We start from the raw sequence: 24,437 nt of genomic DNA, 5'->3' as shown, positions 1-24,437 counted from the left end.
TCCCCTGGGAGACGGGGTAAACGAGAACAGATTGTGCTACCAGTCAGAAAGGTGGGTGAAGCAGGCCCTGTGGAACCCTTAGAGCTTGGTCAAACATCAGAGACAAGGTCATCTACTGCATCTCAGACCATCTCCAGCTATCCTGACCTTTGTCTTGTCATTGGACTTTGATGACTGGAAGAGATAGTGAGGTTGACTTTGTGCAACTCTGCCTCACTTAAATCCAAATGGGATGTCATTGGTCCTCTTCAAAATGAAGGACAAACAACAAAAACAACATGGAGATTTAATCAGCCGGATATCGTGGCAACAGTTGGTTCACCTTTTTATCCTAGTGACAATACAATGTTCCTCAGCTGCACAAGGTCCTCTCCTGGCTGTTTTACAGAATTTATGTCAGGCCAAAAGTTAGTAGTACAATTACAATAGCTCCAAGCCCCCAGTTAGCAAAACCTCCCATTATTCAGGTAAGTATTTGCCTCTCTGCTCTAATTAGAATTTATGTTAATCTCTAGCTAACCCCTTACCTCTTTACATCTGAGGCAAAAACACAGGAAACATTTAGGTAAAAAAAGGCAGATGAGTATATTACAGTATTTGTTTCTGGACAGCACAGGGAGGCAAAGTTGATCAAAGAGCAGATCTTTTTATGAGAATTTACCTTAGTCCTTGAAGAGATGGGTACAATTCAGCCTGAGTTTTTCCTGATCTGGCTGTTGTTGTTGTGTCTGACTCTTCCTGACCTAATTTAGGGTTTTCTTGGCAACGATACTGGAGTGGTTTGCCCTTTCCTTCTTCAGCTCATTTTACAGATGAGGAATCTGAGACAAACAGGGTGAAGTGACTTGTCCAGGGTCACACATCTAGTAAGTGTCTGAGACTGGATCAGAACTCAGGAAGATGAGTCTCTCTGCCTCCAGGCCTGGTATTCTATTTACTGAGCCTCTTATTTACCTCTAGACTATAAATTCCATGAAGACAGGAGTTGTTTCTTAACTAAACATTCTATTTCCCGATGAGTAGGCAGATTTCAGAAAATCCTGGAAAGACTCACAAGAACTGATGCTGAGTAAAGTGAGCAGAACCAGGAAAACGTTGTAACATAGTAACAGCCACGTTGTGTGATGACCAACTTTAATAGACTTAGCTCTTCTCAGCAATGCAATGATCTAAGACAATTCCAAAAGACCCATGATGGAAAAGGCTATTCATATCCAGAGAAAGAACTGTGGAGTCTGAATGCAGATTGAAGCAGACTATTTTCACTTTTTTTGTTGTTTTTTCTTTCTCGTGGTTTTTCCCTTTTGTTCTTATTCTTCTTTCACAACATGACTAACGTGGAAATATGTTTAACATGATTGTACATATATAACTTATATCAGATTACTTGCTGTCTTGGGAAAGGGGGAGGGAAGGGAGGGAGGGAGGAAAATTTGGAACTCATAACCTTGCAAAAGTGAATGTTAAAAACTATCTTTACATATAATTTGAAAAAAATAAAATACTACTAAGTGTAAACATTATATTTCCTCCATTGTGGAGAAAAGCTATGTATACGCAATAAGCTCTTAATAAAGATGATCTTGTTTGTAGTGTGATAGGGTCTGAATGTACTTGAGATACCATTTAGTCTTACCCTTTATTTTACAGGAAAGGAAATGGAAACCCAAGGAGGTCATAGGGTCACAGGTGGCCAGGTGGCACAGTGGATAGAGCACTGGGCTTAGAATCAGGAAGACCTAAGTTCAGATTTGTCCTCAGACCTGGGTGACTGAGCAAATCACTTAACTTCCGTTTGCCTCAGTTTCCACACCTGTAAAATGGTGACAGTAATAGCTCCCACCTTCCCAGGGTTCTTATGAAGATCAAATTAGCTAATAAATTAAAAAAAAATTTCAGTTTCAAATTCTCTGCCTCCTTCCGTGCCTCCCCCACCCACGGAGAGGACAAGAAATACGATACCCATTATACATATGAAGTCATACAAAACATTTTCACATTAGCCACGATGCAAAAACAACAACAACAAACCCAGGAAAAATAAAGAAAGCAGGAAAAACAATGCTTCAATCTGCACTCAAAGAGTTCATCAGTTCTCTCTCTGAAGGTGGATGGCATTTTTTCATTGTCTTGTATTGGTCAGAGTAGCTAAGTCTTTCACAGTTGACTATCGTTACAACATTGCTATTACTGCATGCAATGTTCTCCTGGTTTTGAAATGTACTGATAAGTGTTAAGTGTTTAGCAGGGCACCAGCCTGTGCATTTTCCACCATGAGGCTTTTGAAATTGTCTTAGATAATCACATTGCTGAGAAGAGCTAAGTCTATCAAAGTTGGTCATCACACAAGTGGCTGGTACTGTGTACAATGTTCTCCTGGTTCTGCTCACTTCACTTTGCATCAATTCATACAAGTCTTTCCAGGAATTTCTGAAATCTGCCTGCTCATCAGGAAATAGAATGTTTAGTTAAGAAACACCTCCTGTCTTTGTGGAATTTATAGTCTAGTAGGGGAACATGTTTGCTATTATTAGCTATTAACATTTGTAAACCACTTTGCAAACCATATGATGCTACGTAAAAGAGAGAGTAATAATTATTGTTGTGGTTAAAGTGACCCTTAGAACGAAGACCATTACAGTGAGAGGCTAAGAACGTTTGGTTAGTATCTCCCCAGGAGCAGGGGACCCGGAAGGAACGAGAGAATCCTCAACATTCGCAATCCTTCAACAGCCTCTTTCAAACTTTGAACAGCCGCCGCTCCCTTCCGCCCCGCCCACTCTCCCTGGCTGGCCCATTCATTGGTCTACAATAGAAAGAAAAATAAAGTGATTGGCTCCTCCCTTTTACTACGTCAGGAGTTTCTATTGGGCAGGCAAAGAGAGGAGGCGGGGCCTTACGAGCCGTCGATCAAGAGGACGTGGAGAAATGATTGGACAAGGCAAAGAAGAGCCTCGCTCAGCCCTCCCCCGGGCTGCTGGTCGGCTCCGCCTCGCAATTCAAACGCTGAGGCGGGACGGAGGAAGGTGGGGACGGTGCGGTTCGGTGCGGGTGCGGTTCGGTGCGGTGCTGCGAGGTGTGGGAGTGTGTGGACCGTGAGTACAGGCCCCCTGCTCACCCGAATTGTTTCTTCTTTTTGCGCAGGCGAGAAGGGGCCAACCTTGCTTCAGTTTTGTCGGGCCTCCCTTTTCCCGCGGTTGGGGTGAGGACGGGGGATCCTTCAGGTGTCTGAGGAGAAAGGTGGTGGTGGTGGTGTCGGGGGTTTAGTGGATGAGTGCGCATGCGCAGCCCTCTCTCAGCCCTCCCCCCCTTAACCCCCTCCCCCTTCATCTTAGCTGCGGAAGCTGCCTGAGGCGGGAATGGGGGGGCAGGGCGGCTTTGCCCTGGGTGGGAGTGGGGCTGGGGAAGCGGGATGGAGGTGAGGGGAGGGAATCTCTGGGGAGTGGTGGGGAAAAGGAGCAGAGTAAGTTTTTATAAGGGCCCCCTCCACCTGCTGTGACATCCCCTGTTCTGAAGCCCCTCCCACCTGACATCCCCTATTCTAAGGCCCCTCCCACCGGACATCCCCTGTTCTAAGATCCCTCCTAGCCTTGTCATTCCGTGTTCTAAGGCCCCTCCCAGCCCTGACATCCCCTGTTCTAAGACCCTTCCCATCTGACATCCCCTGTTCTAAGGCCCCTCCCAGCCCTGTCTTCCCCCTAAGTTTTAAGGGCCTTCCCACCTGACATCTCCTATACTCAGATCCCTCCTAGCCTTGTCATTCCATGTTCTAAGGCCCCTTCCAGGTCTGACATTGTTCTAAGGCCCCTCCCAGCCCTGACATCCCCTGTTCTAAGGCCCCTCCCAGCCCTGTCTTCCCCTAAGTTTTAAGGCCCCTCCCACCTGACATCTCCTATACTCAGATCCTTCCTAGCCTTGTCATTCCATGTTCTAAGGCCCCTTCCAGGTCTGACATTGTTCTAAGGCCCCTCCCAGCCCTGACGTCCCCTGTTCTAAGAGGAGATGGAAGAGTGGTCAGATAGGTAGGAGAACAGGAGAGAGTTATGTCCTGGAATCCTAGAAAGAAGGGACGATCGAAGGAGAGAGTGATGAACAATGTCAGAGGCTGCAGAGGGGTCAAGGAGAATGAGGATTGAGGAAAGGCTGTTGAATTTGGCAGCTAAGAGATTATTGGTAACTTTGGAGAGAGCAGTGCTGGTGCAATGATGAGGTCAGAAGTCATATTGTAAGGGGTTAAGAAAAGAGTGAGGTGAGAGAAAGTGGAGGTGTCCATTGTAGACAGCTTTTTCTGAGTTTAGCTACCAAGGGCAGAAGAGATATAGGATGATAGCTCTTGGGGATGGGTTTTTTTCTGCCTGGGAGGGCAGACGTGGGCATATTTGTAGGTAGTAGGGAAGGAACCACTACAGAGGAGAAAATGAGAACGTGGAAGTGTGAGGATGCCAGAGAGGGTAATCTCTTGGAGGAGATGGGATGGCAGGGAGTCACTTGAACAGGTAGAGGGGTTAGGCTTGGTAAGGAGTGAGATGATGTCATTCAAGACAGGGATGAAGGAGGAGAGAGTGGCAGAAAGCATGTGAGTGATAAGAGATGAGGAAGAGGGGAGAAGAGGGAGCCCATGGCAAATGGCCTCAATTTTTTCTGTAAAGGATAAGACAAGAGTCTTAGGCGAGGGGCTGGGGGAGGGAGAGCCTTGACATTCTTCAAAGGTCCCTCCAAACTCTGATATTTTGTGTTCTCAAGGTCCCTTCCAGCTTTGTCATTCTGCCTTGTAAACGTGTTCTAACAGGTTCCTTCTGTAATTGCCTTCCTATCTCTAAGATGCCTTCTGGCTCTGACACTGTCTCTTACGGATATGAATGCTAAGGGCCATGTCTGTTAAACACAAACTTGTCTCAAAACCTCTCTGTTCTTCAGGAGATGCTGAAGTTTAAGTATGGCGTGCGCAGCCCATTGGCCCCAAGTGAACCTGAGCCCATCAGTAGCCGGGCCTCCAAGCTGAATCTTCTTTTCCAGGTAAGACTTCCAGTGCTCCATCTGTTATCTTCATTTTTGTCATAGGCCCTTCAGCTGGGTTTCTCTTAACCAAGAATTTGGCCTTGTGATTTGGTGGAAAAAGTGTTGGACTTGGAATCAGGAGCCTGGGGTTCTAATTCCAGATCTGAACACTAATTAGCTGAATGATTGGGCAGATGATGCCCTTTCTCTGAGCCTCAGTTTATCCTTTTGTAAAGTGGAGATATGATACTGTTCTTGCTCACCAAGAAGTATGACTGGTTATTTTTGTCATTTTGAAAGGAAGTAGAAGGTGACGTGAGAGAGCATTGGATTAGAAGACAGAAGCTTGAGTTCAATTTTTGACTCTCTGATTTATTTGTTTAACATTGGATAAGTCACTTCTCATTCCTGTCTCCTCCTCTGTAAAATAAAATTGGCCTAGGTTACCTCTAAGGGTCATTTCTAGATCCTGTATTCCTAAGAACTAACAGTGGGCCTACATATGAGTAATTGTAGCTACTAGTTTTTAATGTATGGACAAGGATTATGTTTTAAATTTGCTCCTAAAATGTGTTCTTTGTATCATTTCTGGCACTTTATATAGGTGACTGTGTAAAAATTTGTCTGGCTTGCTGTACAAAGGGCCCATAGTACCTTGGAATAATTTCAGATAGATAGAATCTTGTTTTAATGAATCTCATTGGCATGTCTATGATGTCATCTCCATGTACTGGCCAAAAGTCTAAATAATAACAGCTTTTGCTGACTTGTTCAAAAGAACACATTCTTTTAAAGTGGAGACCTTTGTACAGTAAGTAGATGTGTTCAAAAGTATTAGTATGTTTAATGAAATATTAAACACCCTTAGTAAGGTGTGTGTGTATCAGTATCTGTATGTATGTATCTGTATATATAGTATATATGTACTATCCTGATGTCTTGTGGCATGGAGGTAGCCTCTTGAGCCTGAACTCTGGCAGAGCTTCCCAAGCTAGAAAGGCTTCTAGAGTAGGCCCAGGAAGGACTATTTCAGCTCTCTGAGGATTTGCCTAGCTAAGTTGGGAGACCACCATCATCAGGTTGGCCAAAGGATGATGAATTTTTAAGCTGCAGTGACTCTTGAAGACCTACTGGTCAGTCACAGAGAGGCTATGAAAGATCCTTGGAGTAGTGATGCCCGGAGGCAAAGACTGAAGCTGTGATGTCATTGGCATAAGAATTCACAGTCTGTTCTGGATCTGATTTTTATCAATAAATAAGTCCTGGGATCGAAATGAAAGGAATTTGGAGGTGATGCAGACATAAGTTGCATCCTAGCTTTCAGAAGGGCAGATTTCAAAGGGTTTGCAGCTAAGATATATATAGCCCCAGCGGCTAAAATTCTGCAGGGGAAATCTGCCCGGGAGGTATAGGAAGCTCACAAGAACTACATTCTGGAAGCACAAAAAGAAATCGTTCTCATGAAGTCAAAAAAGAGGGAGTTGTCTGAAGAGACCAAAGAGAATGGAAAAAGAACTCACTGACCAGCACGTGTTTCTGAAAAGACGTGTATAGAAGCAGCTAGGTGGTGCAGTGGAAAAAGGACTGGGCCTGGAATCAGGAAGAGCTGAGTTCAAATCTCAGACACTTACCTAGCTTTGTGACTTGGGCAAGTCACAACTTCTCTGCCATAGTTTCCTCCACTGTAGTATACGGATAATAACGTCCTCTGCCTGCCAGGGTTGTCATGAGATAATATATGTAAAGCATTTAGCATAGTGCTTGGCACATAGTAGGAGCTTATAAATGCTTGTTTCCTTCCTTCCTCTCGTAGAAGATTGTAACAAGGACAGGTGACCAGGTGAATAGAAACGTGTGGCTCAGTTCTGTGAGGAACAGGATCAATCCTTTGGGGTGGAGAACACCATGAAAATGAACGAGAGATAATAGAGATGCTTGCTGCATATTTTGCTTGTTTGTTTCTTTGAGTGATTTTTGGACTGAAAAGGACAGAACAAAAGTAGCTACCAGGAAGCTGATACTCAAGATCCTAAGAAAGACCTTAACTGCCATTGGTGATTCCCGGTGACCCTACTCCAACCAACTGTATTCTTGGTTTATACTTTGGCGTTTTTTTTTTGTTAGGCAATTGGGGTTAAGTGACTTGCCCAGGGTCACACAGCTAGTAAGTGTCAAGTGTTTGATCTGAGGTCAGATTTGAACTCAGGTCCTCCTGACTTCAGGGCCGGTGCTTTATCCACTGCACCACCTAGCTGCCCCCAACTGTATTCTTGGTACAGAAAGACTTGGCAGATGTAATTGCAGAGCCAGCTGGAGAGGTTTAACAAGGCTGAAGAAGAGCAGATATCCCAGTTTTGAAACAAGAGAAGAGAAGGAAGCCTGGAAACCATGGGCCAATGAATTTGATTTTGATTCCTGTCATGATTCTGGAAGGTATCGTTATTATTAAAGGAGCAGTTAGCGAGCATCTAGAAGAAAGAAGAGTGATCACAAAGAACCAGCATGCCTTCATCAAGAGCAGCTCATGCCAGACTTTTCTCTTTTCCTTTTTTGACAGGTTTACTAGACTAGAAGATGAAGGGAAGGGTGTTGATTTAGTTTATTTAGAGTGGAACAAAATATTTGACAGAGCAGTTAGGTGATGCAGTGGATACAGCGCCCCCAGGCTGGGCCTGGAGTCAGGAATTCAAATCTAGTCTCATGACTCTTATTAGCTGTATGACCCTGGGCAAGTCACTTCACCCTGTTTGCCTCAGTTTCCTCATCTGTAAAATGAGTCGGAGAAGGAATTTGCGAATTACTCCAGTATCTTTGCCAGGAAAACACCAAGTGGAGTCATGAATTGTCAGATATGACTGAAAAATGACTGAACAACAACAAAAAAATTGAGGTTTTTTGTGCTATTCTTGTATCTCTTGTGGATGAGATGGAAAGATTGGAGCTGGATGATGGAATATTAGGTAGATTTGGAACTGGTTGAAAATTTGGACTCAAAAGTCATTGATGGTTCAATGTCAGCTTGGAAGGAGGTCTTAGGTGAAGGACTCCCGAATCTGTGCTGGGCATTTTTTATCAGTGTCTTGGATGAAGCCTTCAATAAAGGCTTACATTTACAGAAGACACAAAGCTGGGAGGAATAGCTAATTCACTGAACAAAGGAATAGGGATTTAAGAATGTGGCATTAAGGGCAACTTCCTAGTTTGTGTGTTGACTGATTCGATAAATGGAATTTGAACCCTTATCTTCCTAACTCTGAGGCAAGCTCTCCATCCACTGTGCCACGCAGGCTCCCATTCAGTTTATAAAACCCTAAAAGTGAGAAACAGATTTTGAAAGAATTCCAAATTTGTTTTAAAATATTTTATATCCTTTTTCTAATGTGATCATATGTTACATCAGGAGAGCTTAGGACAATATTGGAACCTCTGTTGTATCATTTTGATTCATTTTCCAATTTTTTTCTTCTAGTTATCTCCCTTCATTATATTTTCTGTTTGTAAACAAAACATATAACATTTGTTTTATGTCAATAAATAAGAAAAAATGCTATTTCTGTCCATGAAACTTTTGTTTTAATGAGGTTTATGTAGAGCATTGGAATTTTGATGTTCTCCCAAGCTCTTTAAAAAGGAACCTCAGGTCTGTAATGTTACCTTAACTTTATGTAGGACTGTACTTGCAAGACGCCAGGCTAAGCGTTATTGACTAGGGCCCATGAACTTGGTTCTTCAAAAATTTGATAACTATATTTCTATAAAGTTAGTTTACTTTGTAATCCCATATCTTATTTTATGCATTCAAAAACATTTTTCTGAGATGGAGTCCATAAGCTTCACTGCCAAAGGGGTCTGAGGCATAAAAAAAGGTTAAGATCCTCTGGTCTAGCCAGACAAAATAAGTGAGGCACAGAGAGTAAGCCATAGATTTAGAGTTGGAATGAGCCTTCAGAGCCATCCTTTAACCCTTTCGTTTTTGTAGATAAGGCCCAGAGAGGTTAAGTGTCCTGCCTTTGACCACAGACAGTAAATGTTGGGACCAGGTTTTGAACCCAGGTCCCCTGTCTCTTAATCCAGTTCTCTTTCCATTATACTGTGTTACTCTGTGACCAAGTGACCACCTGCAGGCATGGAGGCCTCCAGATCGTTCTGTTTCTTAGGCTGTGAGAAGAAATTGCATTGATAAAGCCTCTAAGATCTTGTCCATGTGAGAAAAGTAGTCATTACCAGCGCAGAGCTCAATGAGACGTGTTTTGGAGACTGTTGGGTCCAAGATAAAATGCTGAATTTACAGTCAGAAGCATCGTTTGGTTGCGGTGCTCTGTCACAGGTCCTGGTATCAGAAATCCAGTTTCATCATTTACATTCACTCCTATCTTCAGCTGTCTTCCTGAATGTGATGGCTGTTGATGTTTTAAAGACCAAACCTGCAAGATTGTTCTGCTAGTATGGCACATACAGTTATCTTTTGTTGGTACCGTGTAGTTTACTTTATGGGAATGTTATTGATCCATGCTTTTCATTATTGACTAGTACTCCATCTGCTGTTTGCTGTTTTTAGGGTAAAACACCCTTCATGACTCAACAGCAGATGTCTCCTCTCTCCCGTGAAGGGATACTGGATGCCCTTTTTGTTTTCTTTGAAGAGTGCAGCAGCCCTGCCCTGATGAAGATTAAGCATGTGAGCAACTTTGTCAGAAAGTGTAAGTTTGGGGTACTTTTTTTGGGTTAGAATTAATTTCAAAATTGTCTTTAAATTGGCTAATTATCCTTGGTTTTAAAACTATGTTTTTGGTTATTTGGGTACTGCCTTTATTCCCATAATTTCCCCCACCTCCACCCCTCTCTTAGATATTTTTGTTCTAAAATGGGAGGGTAGGAGTAGGGGGAGAGGAAGAATTTTGTGAGTATCTGGATCTTGGTTCCCTGCTGTTACTCTGGGCAGTCTTTGCTAGTTTTGAGCTTTTCATCCACATTTAATCAAAGGCTACTCGGGTCCTTAAGTCTTGCTCGATGACAGCAGAAGTGACTAGCGACAGGAACAGGCAACTTCTTAGTGGAGGTGCGTGGGGGGGGGAGGGTGCTTTTAGCATTTCCACCCGGGACGGCTAATGTAAATATTGAAAGGGTAACATTTAGTCTTCTCTCAAATTGTTGGTATACATTTCTGGGTGTTCCCAGCTTTTGAACTTAGATAGAAATGACAGTGGAGGTTGAATGAAGGAGACAGCGCCTGACTGTGTTGATACTTACCTGCATGTATCAAAGGATCTATTTGGGAAGGCATTTCTTTGCTATAGGTATTTTGATTGTGCCTTTTTGCATTTCTCCATCTCCATTACAGTGTTTCTCAAACTATGGGTATTAAACACCATAAACCCATCAATCAGCAAGCATTTCTTATATACCAGCTATGTGTCAATCACGTTGCTGAGGATATGAAAGACAAAAGTAAAACAGTCCCTGCCTTCAAGAAACCTACTTTTTAACTGGAGACAACATGTACATCTATAAATATATAGAGAACTTATGTAAACTAAAGAAAAGGTTGTTTGGGGAAGGAGGGCACTAACAGCTGTGTGAAGCAGGAAGGGCTTTGTGTCTCAAAGGAAACCAGGGATTCTCAGAGACAGTTACGGAAAGAGTAGAGGTGGCGTGTCGTGTGGTGGATGGAGCACTGGACGTGGAGTCAAGAAGGCCTGGGTTCAATTCCTGCCTTAGGTACTTAGTAGCTGTGTGGTCCTGGGAAAGTCACTTAATCTCTTTGGGATTTATGATCCTGTAAGTGCATTCCAGGCCAAGGGGAGGCCAATGCGAGGGCGTGGAGCAGGGAGATAGATCAACCTGTATTAGCAAGTATGTGGGAGGGAGGAAAACGTAAGATAGAGAGGGAAAGCTAGAGAAGGGACCACATTGGGGAGGGCTGGAAATACCAAGCAGAGGAGTTTGTGTGTGATCCTAGAGGTAACACAGAGCCACTGGAATTTACAGGGTGGAGGTAACAAGTGTAGACCGATGCTTTAGGAAAAGGTCCTTTGGAGTCTTGGTGGAGGTTGGATTGAGGCAGGGAGAGCAATCAGTAGGCCATAGCGATAGTCCAGGCGAGAAGGAATGGCAGGGATCTGAGCCAGGGGTGTGGTATGTATGAGCAGAAAGAAAGGACACAGACCAGAGCGGGTGTGGAAGTGGAAACGAGAAGATTCGGCAAAAGTGAGTGAGAATGAGGATCTGAGGATGATGCCAAGATTGTGAACCTAGCTGCCCGGGAGGATGACTAGTAATAGGGAAATTCAGCCGAGAGCAGGATTTGGGGGTGAAGCTAGCGAGTCGTGTTTGGTGCGTGTTGAGTTGGAGATGTCTAAGGGCCATCTGGTTCTAGCTATCCACCAGGCAGCTGGCGACGTGTGACTGAAGCTCAGGCGAGAGATTAGGGCTCTCTCTGTCTAGACTGGAGATTATATATGATATGATCATTGAAGCCAAGGGAGGGAATGGTATCACCAAGGGAGAGAATGTGGAGGACAGAGCCTTGAGGCGACACCCACTCTTAGCATGGCTTACAAGAGTTTGGAGCTATCGATGGTAGGGTTCTGGAGCCTCTGGAGGAAACTGGGAGTATGTAGAGCCGTTATCAAGTATCTAGTTATACTTGGCTTATTTTCACCATTTTAGCTTGTTAACATTAACTGTGTAAAGAACCTTTTTGTGAAGAGAGATGAGTTTGGGTAGGGTTTAGGGGAGCCCTCAGAATCCCAAAAGGATGCTGGCTTTGGTGAGAAGAGCTGTTGGCTGGTCTATGAAGCTGACAGAGTCGGTGAGCACTGGCATCAAATCAGAGCCGAGTTCGTTTAGACTCATGCATTTAGAACTTTGTCCCGTGTGTAAGAGAGGTTATTGTTATGGGCAGGCAATGATCAAATCGGGTTCAACTGAAAAAAATTCAAATGCTTGATTTGAGAGGAACTTGGGAAATTAGGATGGCACAGGCTCTATCATGATTATGAATCAAAGGTCAAGGCTTTGCCTGCAGAAATGACATGGCCTTCCCAAATATCACATAGATTTGGACTGTGCTTATGCAAGTGCTGCGTTATAGTATTTCTGGTGCAGCGGTTAGCCACGCTCAAAATGTTACATGCAGAAGAGAGTGCTCTGATTCACCGTGAGTAGAAGTCCTTTTGAGTTATTTTTTCTACGAGTTATGTGTTTGTTCTGGTGCAGGCACATAAACCTGCCTGGTTGTCTTCGTGACTAAGCTCCAGTGTTTGCAGGATGGCTGGCTGGGATTGAAATTGTACTCAGTAGATGTAGAAGTGAGTCCTCAGCACTTTTGACTTGGAAGGAAGGTGGGAGTGAAAGGGGGACCAGAATCTGCCTCCCCCACTTGATAATCTATTCCAAGATCTAGTGGCATTGATTTTGAAGTATCTGCTGTTTTGATCACTTATTTTTATTTTGTCTTTTTATTTATTTATTTTTTTGGTGAGGCCATTGGAGTTAAGTGACTTGCCCAGGGTCACACGGTGTTTTGATTACTTATGTTACTGCTCCCTTTCTTTAGTGCAGCTAATTGAGAACTAACCTGGTGAAGGTATATTCAGCAGGTGCCCACTGTGTATTAGCTAGCTTAGCTTACCTGACTGTGGGCACTGATAAATAGAGCAAGGTGTCACAGATAGGGTTTTCTTCTGGGAAGTAGCACCAAAGTATAGGCACTAAGAAATATGTATGTACGTGTGGTTGGTTGTTTTTTTTTATTTTTTAGCTTCCAAGGAATGAAAAACTAAAGGGAAAAAATGCAGTATGTTGGCATGGGGCACTGGTTTCTAACTGCAGAGGTTAGAACCTCAGAAGACCCATTTCAGGCTCTTTGACAGCCTTCAGAAGGAGGGGCTTGAAAAATCCTTAGAAAAGGCCCAAGGTGGGGAGCTGAGCAAATGTGACCAGGGGACTTCTAGGGCTGTTCAGATGGGGCAGGTGGCATGCTCCCTACCTATCCTTCTCATCTTTCCCTTTTTTTGTGCTTCAATTTGAGCAGAGCCTGGAGTCCCACTGGAGTATGAAGTGTGACATCTCAGGGGAAGCTCCTTGGTGGTGTCCACCCTGCTACCCAAACCTCAGCTATGCTGTCTGGTGATTTGAGCTGTTGGGTTAGTAAAGTGGCCATGGTTAGGAACAAAAAGAAGGAAGGACACTTCTGTAGCTATGCATTCTGGTTAAGGATATACCAAAATCACTAGGCCACAAGGTAGCCTAGCAGGCTGAAGCTTAAGCTTTATCATATATGTTTTCAACCTCACGATAAAAGACTAGACTCGGGGAAAGAATTAGGAATATGTTTAGGAAAGAGGTAGATGTCAGTGAGTAGAGAGATCTGCTAGCCAGTTCATATACTGCAAATAACAAATATGTTTTGGTGGTTTGAATAAGGGTTTCCCTTCTCCCTCTCTTCCCTCCCTGAAAAGAGAGGGAGGAATTATTGAAAGTGACTCAGGGAAGACAAAACTTTGGGACTAGTGAGCAAAACATATTTACCCTGAGTGGAAAGAAGCTAGAAGCAGAGTGAAATTTACTGTGAAAGACAAACATTGGTAGAAAATACATTTCTTAGGTAATAGTATTAAACTGGACAAAATGCTGGTATGAGTATTCGTTTAAATATTGTGTTTCAGCCTACAGACAGAAAGGGAAAAAAGCGTGATGTGTCTTCCTTGTCTATTTTCTGACTATGTGGGGTTCGAATTATAGCTACCATGGAAACTTCTTTTGAATTCTGGGAACACTTAGTAGTTTTAACATAACATCATATGAAAACACTTTTATACTTATTTTATATGCTTTATTTTATTCATGACTTTGATGAGGAAGTAGAACGACTATCTTTTGACAGCCTGGAAACACCTAATAGCATTTTCTCCTTTAATAAAGAGATATTTGTTTCAATCACCTTACTTATTTAGAAGTAACTATTCCATCTTGTGCAGATTCAGAGACCATTGCTGAATTACGGGAACTCCAGCCTGGCCTGAAGGACTTTGAAGTAAAAAGTCTGGTGGGCTGTGGTCACTTTGCTGAAGTGCAGGTAGTGAGGGAAAAAGTCACTGGGGACATCTACGCCATGAAAGTGATGAAGAAGAGATCTTTGTTGGCACAGGAAGAGGTATGAACATATTTTATGTATAGTTTTCTGTTTGATAACAAAACTTTAAAAGACTGATGATTATGTAATGGTGGTTCCTGAGGCCCACAAAGCAAATTTTGCCTCATGAACTTGGATAGTAGTAGTTGTATGGGCAAAAAGCTTTCTCATTTCCTAATTTCTTCTTCCTGAATATTCTTTAGCTATTTTCAAGGATCACAAATCCACTAGGGTCCTTTGTAAACATCCCTGTCGTTTCAATTTATTATATAATCTCTTTGGCCTTTAGAACGGGGATGTCATTACAAATGATTCATGTAGCCATCTTCTTTAGATCTCAGTTAGATATTATTTGTTTTTGTTTGTTGGGTATGTGTGTGATTTAACAGGCATTTGGGGAAGTTAAATATAATTTGTGTTTATTATGTGGCCAGGTAATCTTTTGCTTGATAGGAAGCTGTATCTCCTCTGTTTTGGTAGTTCTTGTAAACAAAGCTGCTGTCTATAGACAGATGTTAAAGTAAATTAATAGGCAGTGTTCCAAGAGGGGTGGCCTCCATTTGTAAGTTGAGATCTCGGCCTTTTAGCCAGGAGGGTTGGAATGTTCTTTGTTCCAGGTGCTGCTGTGGCCCTGTTTGCAAGCTGTAAAGCATGTAGAAAATGTGATTACTATTTTTAAGTCTTTTTTTATAATCTTTGTGGGAGTGATAGAAAAACATAAGCAAAAATGTATAAAGATAAATAAACACAAAGTTATAGTTGCACAGCTTAGCTGACTGCCTCAGGAAGAATAAGTAGTGAACTAATGTCAGAGGGCATACATGAATGTAGAATGGCAGCTGGATTGATTAGAGCTGTAGTGATTTGATCCAAGGGAGAGAATTGGGGAGGGCAGGGCATTCCAGGTAAGAAGAAGAGCGTGTACGAAGTTTGGCAGGTGGGAGTAGTGCTATATGGAGAAGATGGTAAGTAGGTTTTCTTGGATTTGGGAGTCAGCCACATACAGGTGTTAGTTAGCTAATTGAAACCAATGGATTAATTTCCTAAGAAGTGAGTATTTGTGTGGAAAAGATGGAGAGCTATGGGCTTTAGATCAGTGCTAAACAGATCCTTGCAGGCTTCATATTGACTTAGAAAACCACAAATTAACATTCATTAGGTTGTATTTTCACTTATTTTGTTAAACATTTCCCAATTACATTTTAATATACTTTAGGAAGCGTTCTAGGGTTGTGAGTTTGATACCTCTAACTTAGATGATAGTACAGTTAGATAGAGTTGGAACAGGCTGGCTAGACAGAGACGAACAGTATAGTCATTAATGGTTTGCTATTGTGTTGGAAGGTGTTTTTTTTTTTTAAGGCAATTGGGGTTAAGTGATTTGCCCAGGGTCACACAGCTAGTATGTGTTAAGTGTTTGGTCTGAGGCCGGTTTTGAACTCAGGTCCTCCTGACTTCAGGGCTGGTGCTCTATCCACTGTGCCACCTAGCTGCCCCAGAAGGTGGTTTTGAGTGGTATATACTCTAGGGATCTGTTTTTGGCCCTGTGTTATTTTTATCATTGTCTTGGATAAAGCACAGATACACAGAACTAGGAGCTAGCATGTGGAATAACAGAGGACTCCAAAGGATCTTGGAAGGCTAGCACACTGGGTTGTATCTAATAAAATGAAATTTAATAGACAAATAGAAAATTTTGCCCTTGAGTTCCAAAGAGAGGCAGAAAGGTTCCAAAGACACTAAATATTTGTAGCAGCTCTTTTTGTGGTAGCAAGGTCTGGCAATAAAGTAGCTTCCCATCTACTGGTCAATGGCTAAATAGATTGTGGCACATGGATATAATGGAGTATTATTCCCCTGTAAAAAATGGTAAATACAAAGACTTGAGAAAAACATTACAAGACATATATTGATGTGGAGGTACATAAACAGGTCCAGGGAAACGATATCCAGTGAGTGCGGCGGTTTAAATGGAAAGAACAGAACAGAATTGAATGCTCTATGAATTAGAGTGACCGATGAGATGACAGATGAGAAAATGAACCTTCCTCCCTTCTTTGCAGGGGAGGGCGACTGTAGTTATGAAACATTACATTAGCTGCAGGCTTAATCGATGATGTGTTGGTTAGTTTTGCTGAACTGCATTCTTCTCCTTTTAAATTTTGTGTTAAAGTGGTGCTGGCTGGGGAGAGAGGAGGGACCTCATTCAGAATGAAGGTAATGTAAAAAAAACAAGATAACAAAACAAATGAAGATTTCGTTTAAAAAATGGATGCGAAGCCTTGGAATGAGTCTTGCCCCTTTGCCAAGAAGAGTGGAAGTAGTAAATGAAGGTTTAGTAGAATATACCAGGGTGATTGATTTTGGGGAGAGCTCTGGCAGCCGACTGGTGATGTTGGAATGCCTTGTGTGTACTGGAGGTAGAGTGTCTTATTTTTGTGCATTAGTAAACGTTTGAAAGAAGAAGACAGATTACTAGGGTCAGGCAAAGAGGTAAATGATGGGAAGGAGATGGAGAGCGCCCATGGTTTCAAGGCACTTGGCTCAGAAAAGGAAAAAAGATGGCGGTTGGAAGGAACAGCGAGGCCATGTTGTTGGATCACAGCTCTCAAGTGGTCATCCGTTGTGCCCCCCTCCTATTTTAGGGCACTGAGATCTTCTTAGAATTCGGGGCAGGTGTGCGTGCTGGAAGGCAGAGGAACAGCCTTGGTAATTCCATGTTGAGAATGTGTTTGCTTAAAAAGTGTTTTTTCCCCTGTAGGTTTTATTTTTTGAAGAAGAACGAAGCCTATTATCTCGGAGTACAAGTCCTTGGATTCCTCAGTTGCACTACGCGTTTCAGGACAAAGAGAATCTTTACCTGGTGAGGCTAGATTTTGTCTTTATACACTCTTTGGATTGGTCTGGTTCAGTGATACTTAGATGGAGGCTGTCTGTTTGTATGGAGCACTTTCCTATGCAGATCGTGGCATGTTGAGGCCTTAGGGTGCAGTATTAGAATACTGTACTGGACTCCGCAGAACATTCAGGAGTCATGTGACTTTTTTGGCTAATGGTGATTGCATGCATGGCTCCTGAGTTACCTGAGACAACTATTGACCTCTGTAGGTTCTCTTTGGTCTTCTTGTGGTTATTTTATCTGATTATTATAAGTGTAGATCGTTGCACATTTTCACTTGAGGGGTTTTAAACCCCCATGCAGATTTCATGCATGAAATGATGACATTCCTGGCCTATATAAATCTGTGACTTGTGGTAGTTGCTTTAAACATTAATCTAGCATATCAGGGTTTTTTTTTTTTCAGGTAGGATTTTATGAAATTTATAAGTGTTGATTTTGAGTTCTTTTTGTGTTTATAGAATTTATTAGATGCAGAATGTAACCAAATAATAAAATAGGGTTTTTTGGGGGGAATTTAAAAATATTAATTTTGTAGGAAAAAACAAACTTAATAAACATTAAACTATAAATTGTATCTCAGTTATTTTTTGTTTACATAGATATGTTTTTATATTATTATGATCAGTTTGCATATCATCGCTTTTTCCCTTGACATGTCACAGAATTAGTGGAATATTTTATAGGCCCTTTAGAACTTCCTCTCAAACTCTTGCAGCTGAGTTTTGAGTCGTGAATTCAGTCCATTTTCTGACTTGGCATTACTATCCCATTTCTTGTAATAGCTCTTCTGTAGGTTAGCCCATTTAGAAGCAGCCTCATTTAGAGTCGTGTCGCTTAGTTAAGACTTAAATAGCTTTATATGAAGAGCTGGCTGCTCAGGAGCTTTGCTTACCCTCCCTAGCAGTGATCCCTTTCTTTAATAGATTGTTACTGTTTGTTTCATCCTTGAGTTGTTTAGTTTTTGGTTTAAATTCTGAAGGGTAGCCTAGAAATTGTTACTGGTTCATGTACTATAAAAACATTAGGCTGAAACTGGATTCTGTGGTAATGAAATCCATGGGAGCTGATGAGATTTACTACAGAGGGAGAAGTGAAGATGCAGGACAGAACCCTGAGGGAGGCCTACAGTTAGAGGGGGCCATGTGGAGGAGGATCCAGCCGAGAAGACAGACCAAACGATGCGTCTGTAGGTGGTCAAACATACTTAGTGTCAGAGCCAGGATCGACGCTGGTCCCCTGACCCCAAGTCCAGGTGTCATCTCCCAAATGCCATCCAGCGGGATAATTTCCGCTGTCCATTTTCCCTTCAGGATCTCCCTGTGATACGGTTATCGTCTCTCAGCAATCACATGATGCATCAGAATCCTGCCTTTACCGTTCTTGTCTTCACAACTGGCCGCTGTGTTCTTCTGGTTACTGACATTTTAGGGTGCTTGCCTCACAATTTTAGTACACTTTCCTGGGGTGCTGTCATCGTGGAGTATTTTCTTTCTGTGGTTCATAGAATTCTGATATTTAGGTTTTTGTGTAGCTCTAGCGGCAGTGTTCTCATGGATAAGCAGTTTTGGGTATTTTGGTCACCTCATCACACTGATACAGGTGCAATAATATTTTTACTCATACTGATTTATACTACTAAAGATGTGTGCGCACACACACACGTCCAACACATATAGGCACGCTTATATGTACTCAACACTATGGGCACACACATGCAAGATACATGTAACAAAACACAGTGCGTGTACGTGTACGCATACGTACACACACGACACGATACCCGTGTGCAACACGTACACACGTGCAAGGAGACTTGGTGTGGTGGGTTAGTGGATGGAGGACTGGCTTCAAAGCCAGCATGCCTGGGGCTGGTCCTGCCTCTGATACTCACTGGCTGTGTGATGTACAGCAGTATCTTTTCACCTCTCTCGGTGTGTTGGGCTGCTCACTCACTCTCTGGTCCCCTTGCTGGGTCCTGCTCAGCCCAGGAGCATGAGCCCGAGGCCACATGCAATCCGTGTACATAGCCTGTAATGTGCATGGAGAAGGCCCCGAGTGGGGCCTGTCTTAGGAATACCAGTAGGGGCATGACCCAGCCTACCGGGTGCTTGTGGAAGTGGTCAAGGACTTCATTCAGTATTTCCACGAAGCTGTACCTGACCTTTCCAACCAGGACGCATCAGCTGCAAGCCAGCCGGGTCATCTGCAGTGTCATTGGACGTAGGGTGTGTGATATGCGGGACATGTACAGAAACAGCTGGACCAAGAATCTCCCTGGCCAGAGGCTGAAGCTGTCCACCACAAGTCGACACACGCCACATTCCTGATCCTGTGCAAGGAGCTTGATATCACATGTGTGTGTGCCAAAGTGAGGGCTGTCCTTCATCGGAGCAGAGGTTGGAGTCTTATTACAAGCACCACGGTCTCTTCTCGGGGCTGATGGGCAACGCTCCTCTTAACCTGCCCTCCTAGCGGCTGTGGGATGTCATCGATGAATTCGTTTACCAGTTTCAGTCGTTTAGTCACCCACAAGGCAAGATGGCCTCAGAGTCACACCAGCCAGATGATTGACTCCCTTTATTCTAACTCTGAGATCTGGAGTGCCCATCGCATCCTCAGCGTGTTTCCTTCCCTAGTAGACAAATCCAGTGTCAGCAGGCAGCTTGTAGTGGAGATCCTGAGAGGGGGGCTGGCGTTGCCTGCACCACGAGATGCTTGGCTGCTGTGGCTTTGTGGGGCTGCCCCCGTCTCTGCTCCCTGTTGGCTGTCTGGGTGCTGGCGAGCATGGAGCATGCCAAGAGAAGCATGTATAAGTGCTGAGTGCTAGGTTGCCACATGGTGCTCTGTGGGAATTGCACTAAAATCAAGAGGCCCTCGGGAGCTTTGCTGGCACCTTCATTTCATCCAGAGCTCAAGGACACACTTGTGAGCTCCGTGTGCCAGCGTGAGGCAACCAACGGGTGCAAATCCTGCTGGCCATCGCCCTCACCCTGCACCCTGTGTACACTGACGACAGGCTCCACCAGCAACCGCGAGAAAGGGATGGAGACAAGATGCCATGTATGGAGAAGCGGGATCCCCAGCTGTGCAAGGAGCTCTCAGTTAATCCTGCTCCGAGTGCCTGAGCCTGGTCATGCCCACCTCTGTGTTTCCCAGCAAGACCAAGAAACCCTTCTTGTAGCAGCTGAAGGGGTCTGATTGAAGTGTGGCCGCAGAAGGCCCAGCACTTCACGCTCCAAAGCTTCCTGAGGTGCCACATCACCATGCCTGGTGTCCCCTTGCTGGCCACCTTCTGGGCCCTGCTGGATCAGGAGCAGACCTCCGGCTGATGGTCTGTAAGCAAGAGATGAAGAATTTGATGTAGACCAGCAGCATCTCTGCTCCAGATGGCGAGTCCCAGCCAGCCTTGGAGGGAGGGAAGGGGAGCTTCTGTAGTGATGAGGATGCAGTCTCCATTGCAGATGCTAGGGTTGTTTGCCACATGGAGACTTCCTTTATCTACCTGATCAAGGTGATGGTGGAGCTGGATTGAGCCCTAAGGAAGGCGGAGCAGAGACCCTGAGTGGGCACTGGGGTGTCAGTCACCTTAATCAGGAAGCGCTAGATGTGGGTGTTGGGGGGCTGTGGAAATGATGTTTGCCATCCTGTCGTGTCCTGGCCTTTTTTGTTAGACCAGCAGGTCCTGTTTGCTGGGGTCAGTTCAAGGACTTAAATATTTAAATTCCAGAAAAAGAAAAAACTAACAGACAAATAAAAAGCAAGGATCTCAGGGTTTTAGGTAACTCTTTGCAGCTGTAAGTTGCAAAAATCAGTGGTGTAAGAGGTGTCAACCTTCATTAGTCATGGGAGTTTCCTCACCTGGGAATTCCCTATACCAATGAAATCCCAGGTCCAGTCCCTACACACACACACACACACACACACACACACACACACTCTCTCTCTCTCACACTCAATGTCTCACCATATACATACATACAAACATATACATACAGTACACACATGTACATATATACACCCACCTACATGTACATACAGACACATACATACGGATCAAGACTGAACCTGGGATTTACATATATATATATATCTATGGATGAAATCAGTAATTTTTATTAGAGTAGGTAACTCTCATATCCTTTGTAGAAACTCTGCCCACTGATAAGGTTGGCAGCTCATCTATAACTAAAATAGTTGTGGAGAGTTGCCGGAGGTCCCAAGAGGTTCAGCGATTTGCCCAGAGTCATGGAGGTCATTGGGTCATACGTGGAGCGTGACCCTTTTGTCTCCTTGGCTTCCTGGCAGATCTCTTGCCACTATGACATGCTGCCTTTCAGAGAATACTAACCTTCTGGATTTCTCAATCGTGTCTCTTTTTGCAAAATGTCATAGCATTCAGGCAGTCGTCAACAAACATTTCTTAAGTACCTCCTATGTGGTGGGCTCTATGTTAAGGCAAAAGACAGTTCTTTTTTTCAGTCTGGGAGCTCAGAGTCTAATGGGAGAGAGATTGTTGTTCTGGAAGAGGGCCATGACATCAGGAAGGTGATGCCATGATATGCAAGTGAATTGGATTTAAGTGAGGGAGGGCTGTGCAAGGTCACCAGCCTCACTTTCTCCTCTGGAGCCACCAGTGTGAGAGAGAATATGCAAACCAATATATACAGAGTAAGCTCTATACAGGATAAATAAGAAATCATTAGAGGGAAGGCCCTGGATTAAGAAGGTTAGGGAAGGCTTCTGTAGAAGGTAGAGTCTAGTTGAGACTTAAAGGTAGCTGGGGAGGGCAGTAGTCAGATGGAGGAGGGAGAGTGTTCCAGGCATGGCAGACAGCCAAAGAGAGCGCCTGGAGCCCAGAGATGGAGGCTTTTGTTTGTATTAAGATAAAGTAGTTGCAAGTATTAATTACACTTTTATTTTTCTTAAACAAATGAGAACAGAAAGGTTAAGTTATTTGGCTGAGATTACTGGGTAGAGCTAGGCCTTGATCCCTAGTTTTCCAATTCCAATCCCAGTGCTGTTTGCATTTCACCATCTGCTGTCTTTTGAGACACTGAGGTACATTGAGGTAGCATTTTTTTTTAAATTGGAGGAATCTTTATTTAATACATTTTTGTTAATTTCATTAACTATTTTCCCAGTTACACATACATTTTTTTAAACATTCATTTAAAAAAATTTTGAGTTCCAAACTCTCTCCTTCCCTTATGCCCCTCCCGCTGCTTGAGAAAGCAAGCAATTTGATATTGATTATACACGTGGAGTCATCCAAAACATTTCCATATTAGCCATGTTGCAAAAGAAAACAGATCAAAACAAACAAACAAACAAAAAGACTAAAAATGTATGCTTCAATCTGCATTCAGTTGATCAGTTTTCTCTGGAAGTGGGTAGCATTTTTCATCGTGGGTCCTTTGGAATTGTCTTGGATTGCTGTCTGGATCAAAGTAGCTAAGTCTTTCACAGTTGATCAGTCTTACAATACTGCTATTCTCACTTCACTCTGCATCAGTTCACATAAGTCTTCCCAGGTTTTTCTGAAACCATTCCCCTCATCATTTCTTATAGCACATTAGTATTCTATCAAAATCATATACTGCAATTTGTTCAGCCATTCCCCTGTTGACGGGCATCGCCTCGATTTCTAATTCTTTGCCACCACAAAAAGAACTGCTGTTAATATTTTTGTATATATAGGTCTGTTTGCTTTTTCTTTAACCTCTTTGGGATACAGACCTAGTCATGATATTCGGTGTCCAAGGGCATGCACAATTTATAGCCCTTTGGGCATAGTTCCAAATTATACTGAAGTGGTATCCTGAGATGGATACTATGATTCAAGGCATGTAAAGTTTTTACAGCCCAATGGCCTTAGGCTGGATAATAGAGTATGTAGCTTATTGTGGATTTTGGTGTTTGGCAATAACACTTCTGCCTACTTACCAATTAATACAGTTGATCACTTTTTACTATGTAGGTCTTGAACGGTTCTGATAAATAACTAACAGTAGCTAGATCCATATAGCACTTGAGGGTTTACAGAATCCTTTCCTTACAACAATCCTGTGAAGGAGCTAGTATCAATTGTATTACCTTTATTTCAGAGGTGAGGAAACTAAAGTTCAAAGAGATTTATTTAGCAACTTGGCCAGAGTCATGTTTCAGAGCTGCCATTCACACCTGCTTCCTGAATCCAGAGCAAGTATTGATGCTTCCTTATCACACTGACTCCCTGGCCTTATAGGACTGCCACCAGGCTCTGTTTCTCTCGAACAGTGCTGTTTCCATCTCCTGGAAGATGGCCTAGAGTAGCAGGGGTGTGCTGATGTGGTTACAGTGAAAATGATTTTTACAGATTGTAATACGTTCCTTTACCAACTTTTGTTTGTGTGGCAGTCATTCTCTACAACAGTGATGTTGGTGTTCTTGTTTTTTAGTTTGCAGAACAACTGCATTTGAGGTCAGTGTAAAATTGGTAAAATGTTCAGGTTTTGTTTTAGCCAGTGCAAATCCTTATGTCTTTTGCTCTAAATCCAGAAATGGTTCTGTTTTCCATGTCCCTATTGTTCTGTTTTTTTAAAAATAATTTTATGTTTTATTTATTTCTTTTGTCTTTATGTCACATTCATTTCCAAACACGTCCTTCCCTTCTTTTCTACTCAGTGAGCCATTCCACATTGAAGTTCAGCAAAACGAACCATTCTGTTACTGCCTTCTCTTCCCCTTACCATGCCTGGAATGCTTTTGCTCCTAATTTGTGACTTCTAAAACCTCTAGCTTTCTTTAGGGGGCAGTTTAAGCATTGCTTTCTCCAGGAAGCGTTTTCCGGGCTCCCCAGCTGCCAGCTCTCTTGTCTTCCTCGTTAGAGTGGAAGCTACTGGAAGCCAGGGGCTGTTTTTGCTTCCTCTTTGTATCCCTCATGTTTAGCACACTGTCTGGCACCTAGTGGGCACTTAATAAATGCTTTTTGACCGATGGATTGATTGATTACTGTGCCTTAGCATGGGAAAGAAGACTCATTAACTGACGCAGAGTAAAGTCAGTAGAATCAGGAAAACTACACACGATGTCTGCAGTGATGTAGGTGAAATGAATGATAGCAATATAAGTAAAACCAAATGCTGTGAAATCATGACCAAATTTAGCTCCAAAGAAGAGGCCTCCTCACTGTTTTTTGCAGAGCCAGAATGTGGGTATGGGACACTGGATATGACACTAGTCCCTTATTAATATATTGCGTCATGTTGTTGAGCTGTCTTTTTTTCCCTTTGAAAATCTTTGTTATTGTAATACTAATACACGATTGGTAGGATTGTGAACTAATCCAACCATTTTGGAGAGCAATCTGGAATTGTGCCCAAAGAGTTACAAAACTGTGTATACTCTTTTACCCAGCTGTAC

General features: G+C 43.1%; 1 protein-coding gene across 1 annotated transcript in view; it reads left to right on the top strand.

The window, feature by feature from the left end:
- The first annotated feature begins 2,946 nt into the window (after positions 1 to 2,946).
- Positions 2,947 to 24,437, top strand: part of CIT (citron rho-interacting serine/threonine kinase) — a 162,675-nt gene continuing 141,184 nt past the window's right edge. The window contains 5 exon segments of the mRNA XM_021007994.2: positions 2,947 to 3,095; positions 4,918 to 5,016; positions 9,557 to 9,698; positions 13,980 to 14,155; positions 16,896 to 16,997. Coding sequence (XP_020863653.1) covers positions 4,921 to 5,016; positions 9,557 to 9,698; positions 13,980 to 14,155; positions 16,896 to 16,997 — 516 coding nt within the window. The 5' untranslated portion in view covers positions 2,947 to 3,095; positions 4,918 to 4,920.

The sequence above is a fragment of the Phascolarctos cinereus genome, unplaced genomic scaffold (genome assembly GCF_003287225.1).
Source record: "Phascolarctos cinereus isolate Bilbo 61053 unplaced genomic scaffold, phaCin_HiC Scaffold_4;HRSCAF=312, whole genome shotgun sequence".
In the NCBI taxonomy this organism is placed as follows: Eukaryota; Metazoa; Chordata; class Mammalia; order Diprotodontia; family Phascolarctidae; genus Phascolarctos; species Phascolarctos cinereus.
Note: the sequence above shows the minus strand (reverse complement) of the source record. Positions and strands in the feature narration are given on the sequence as shown.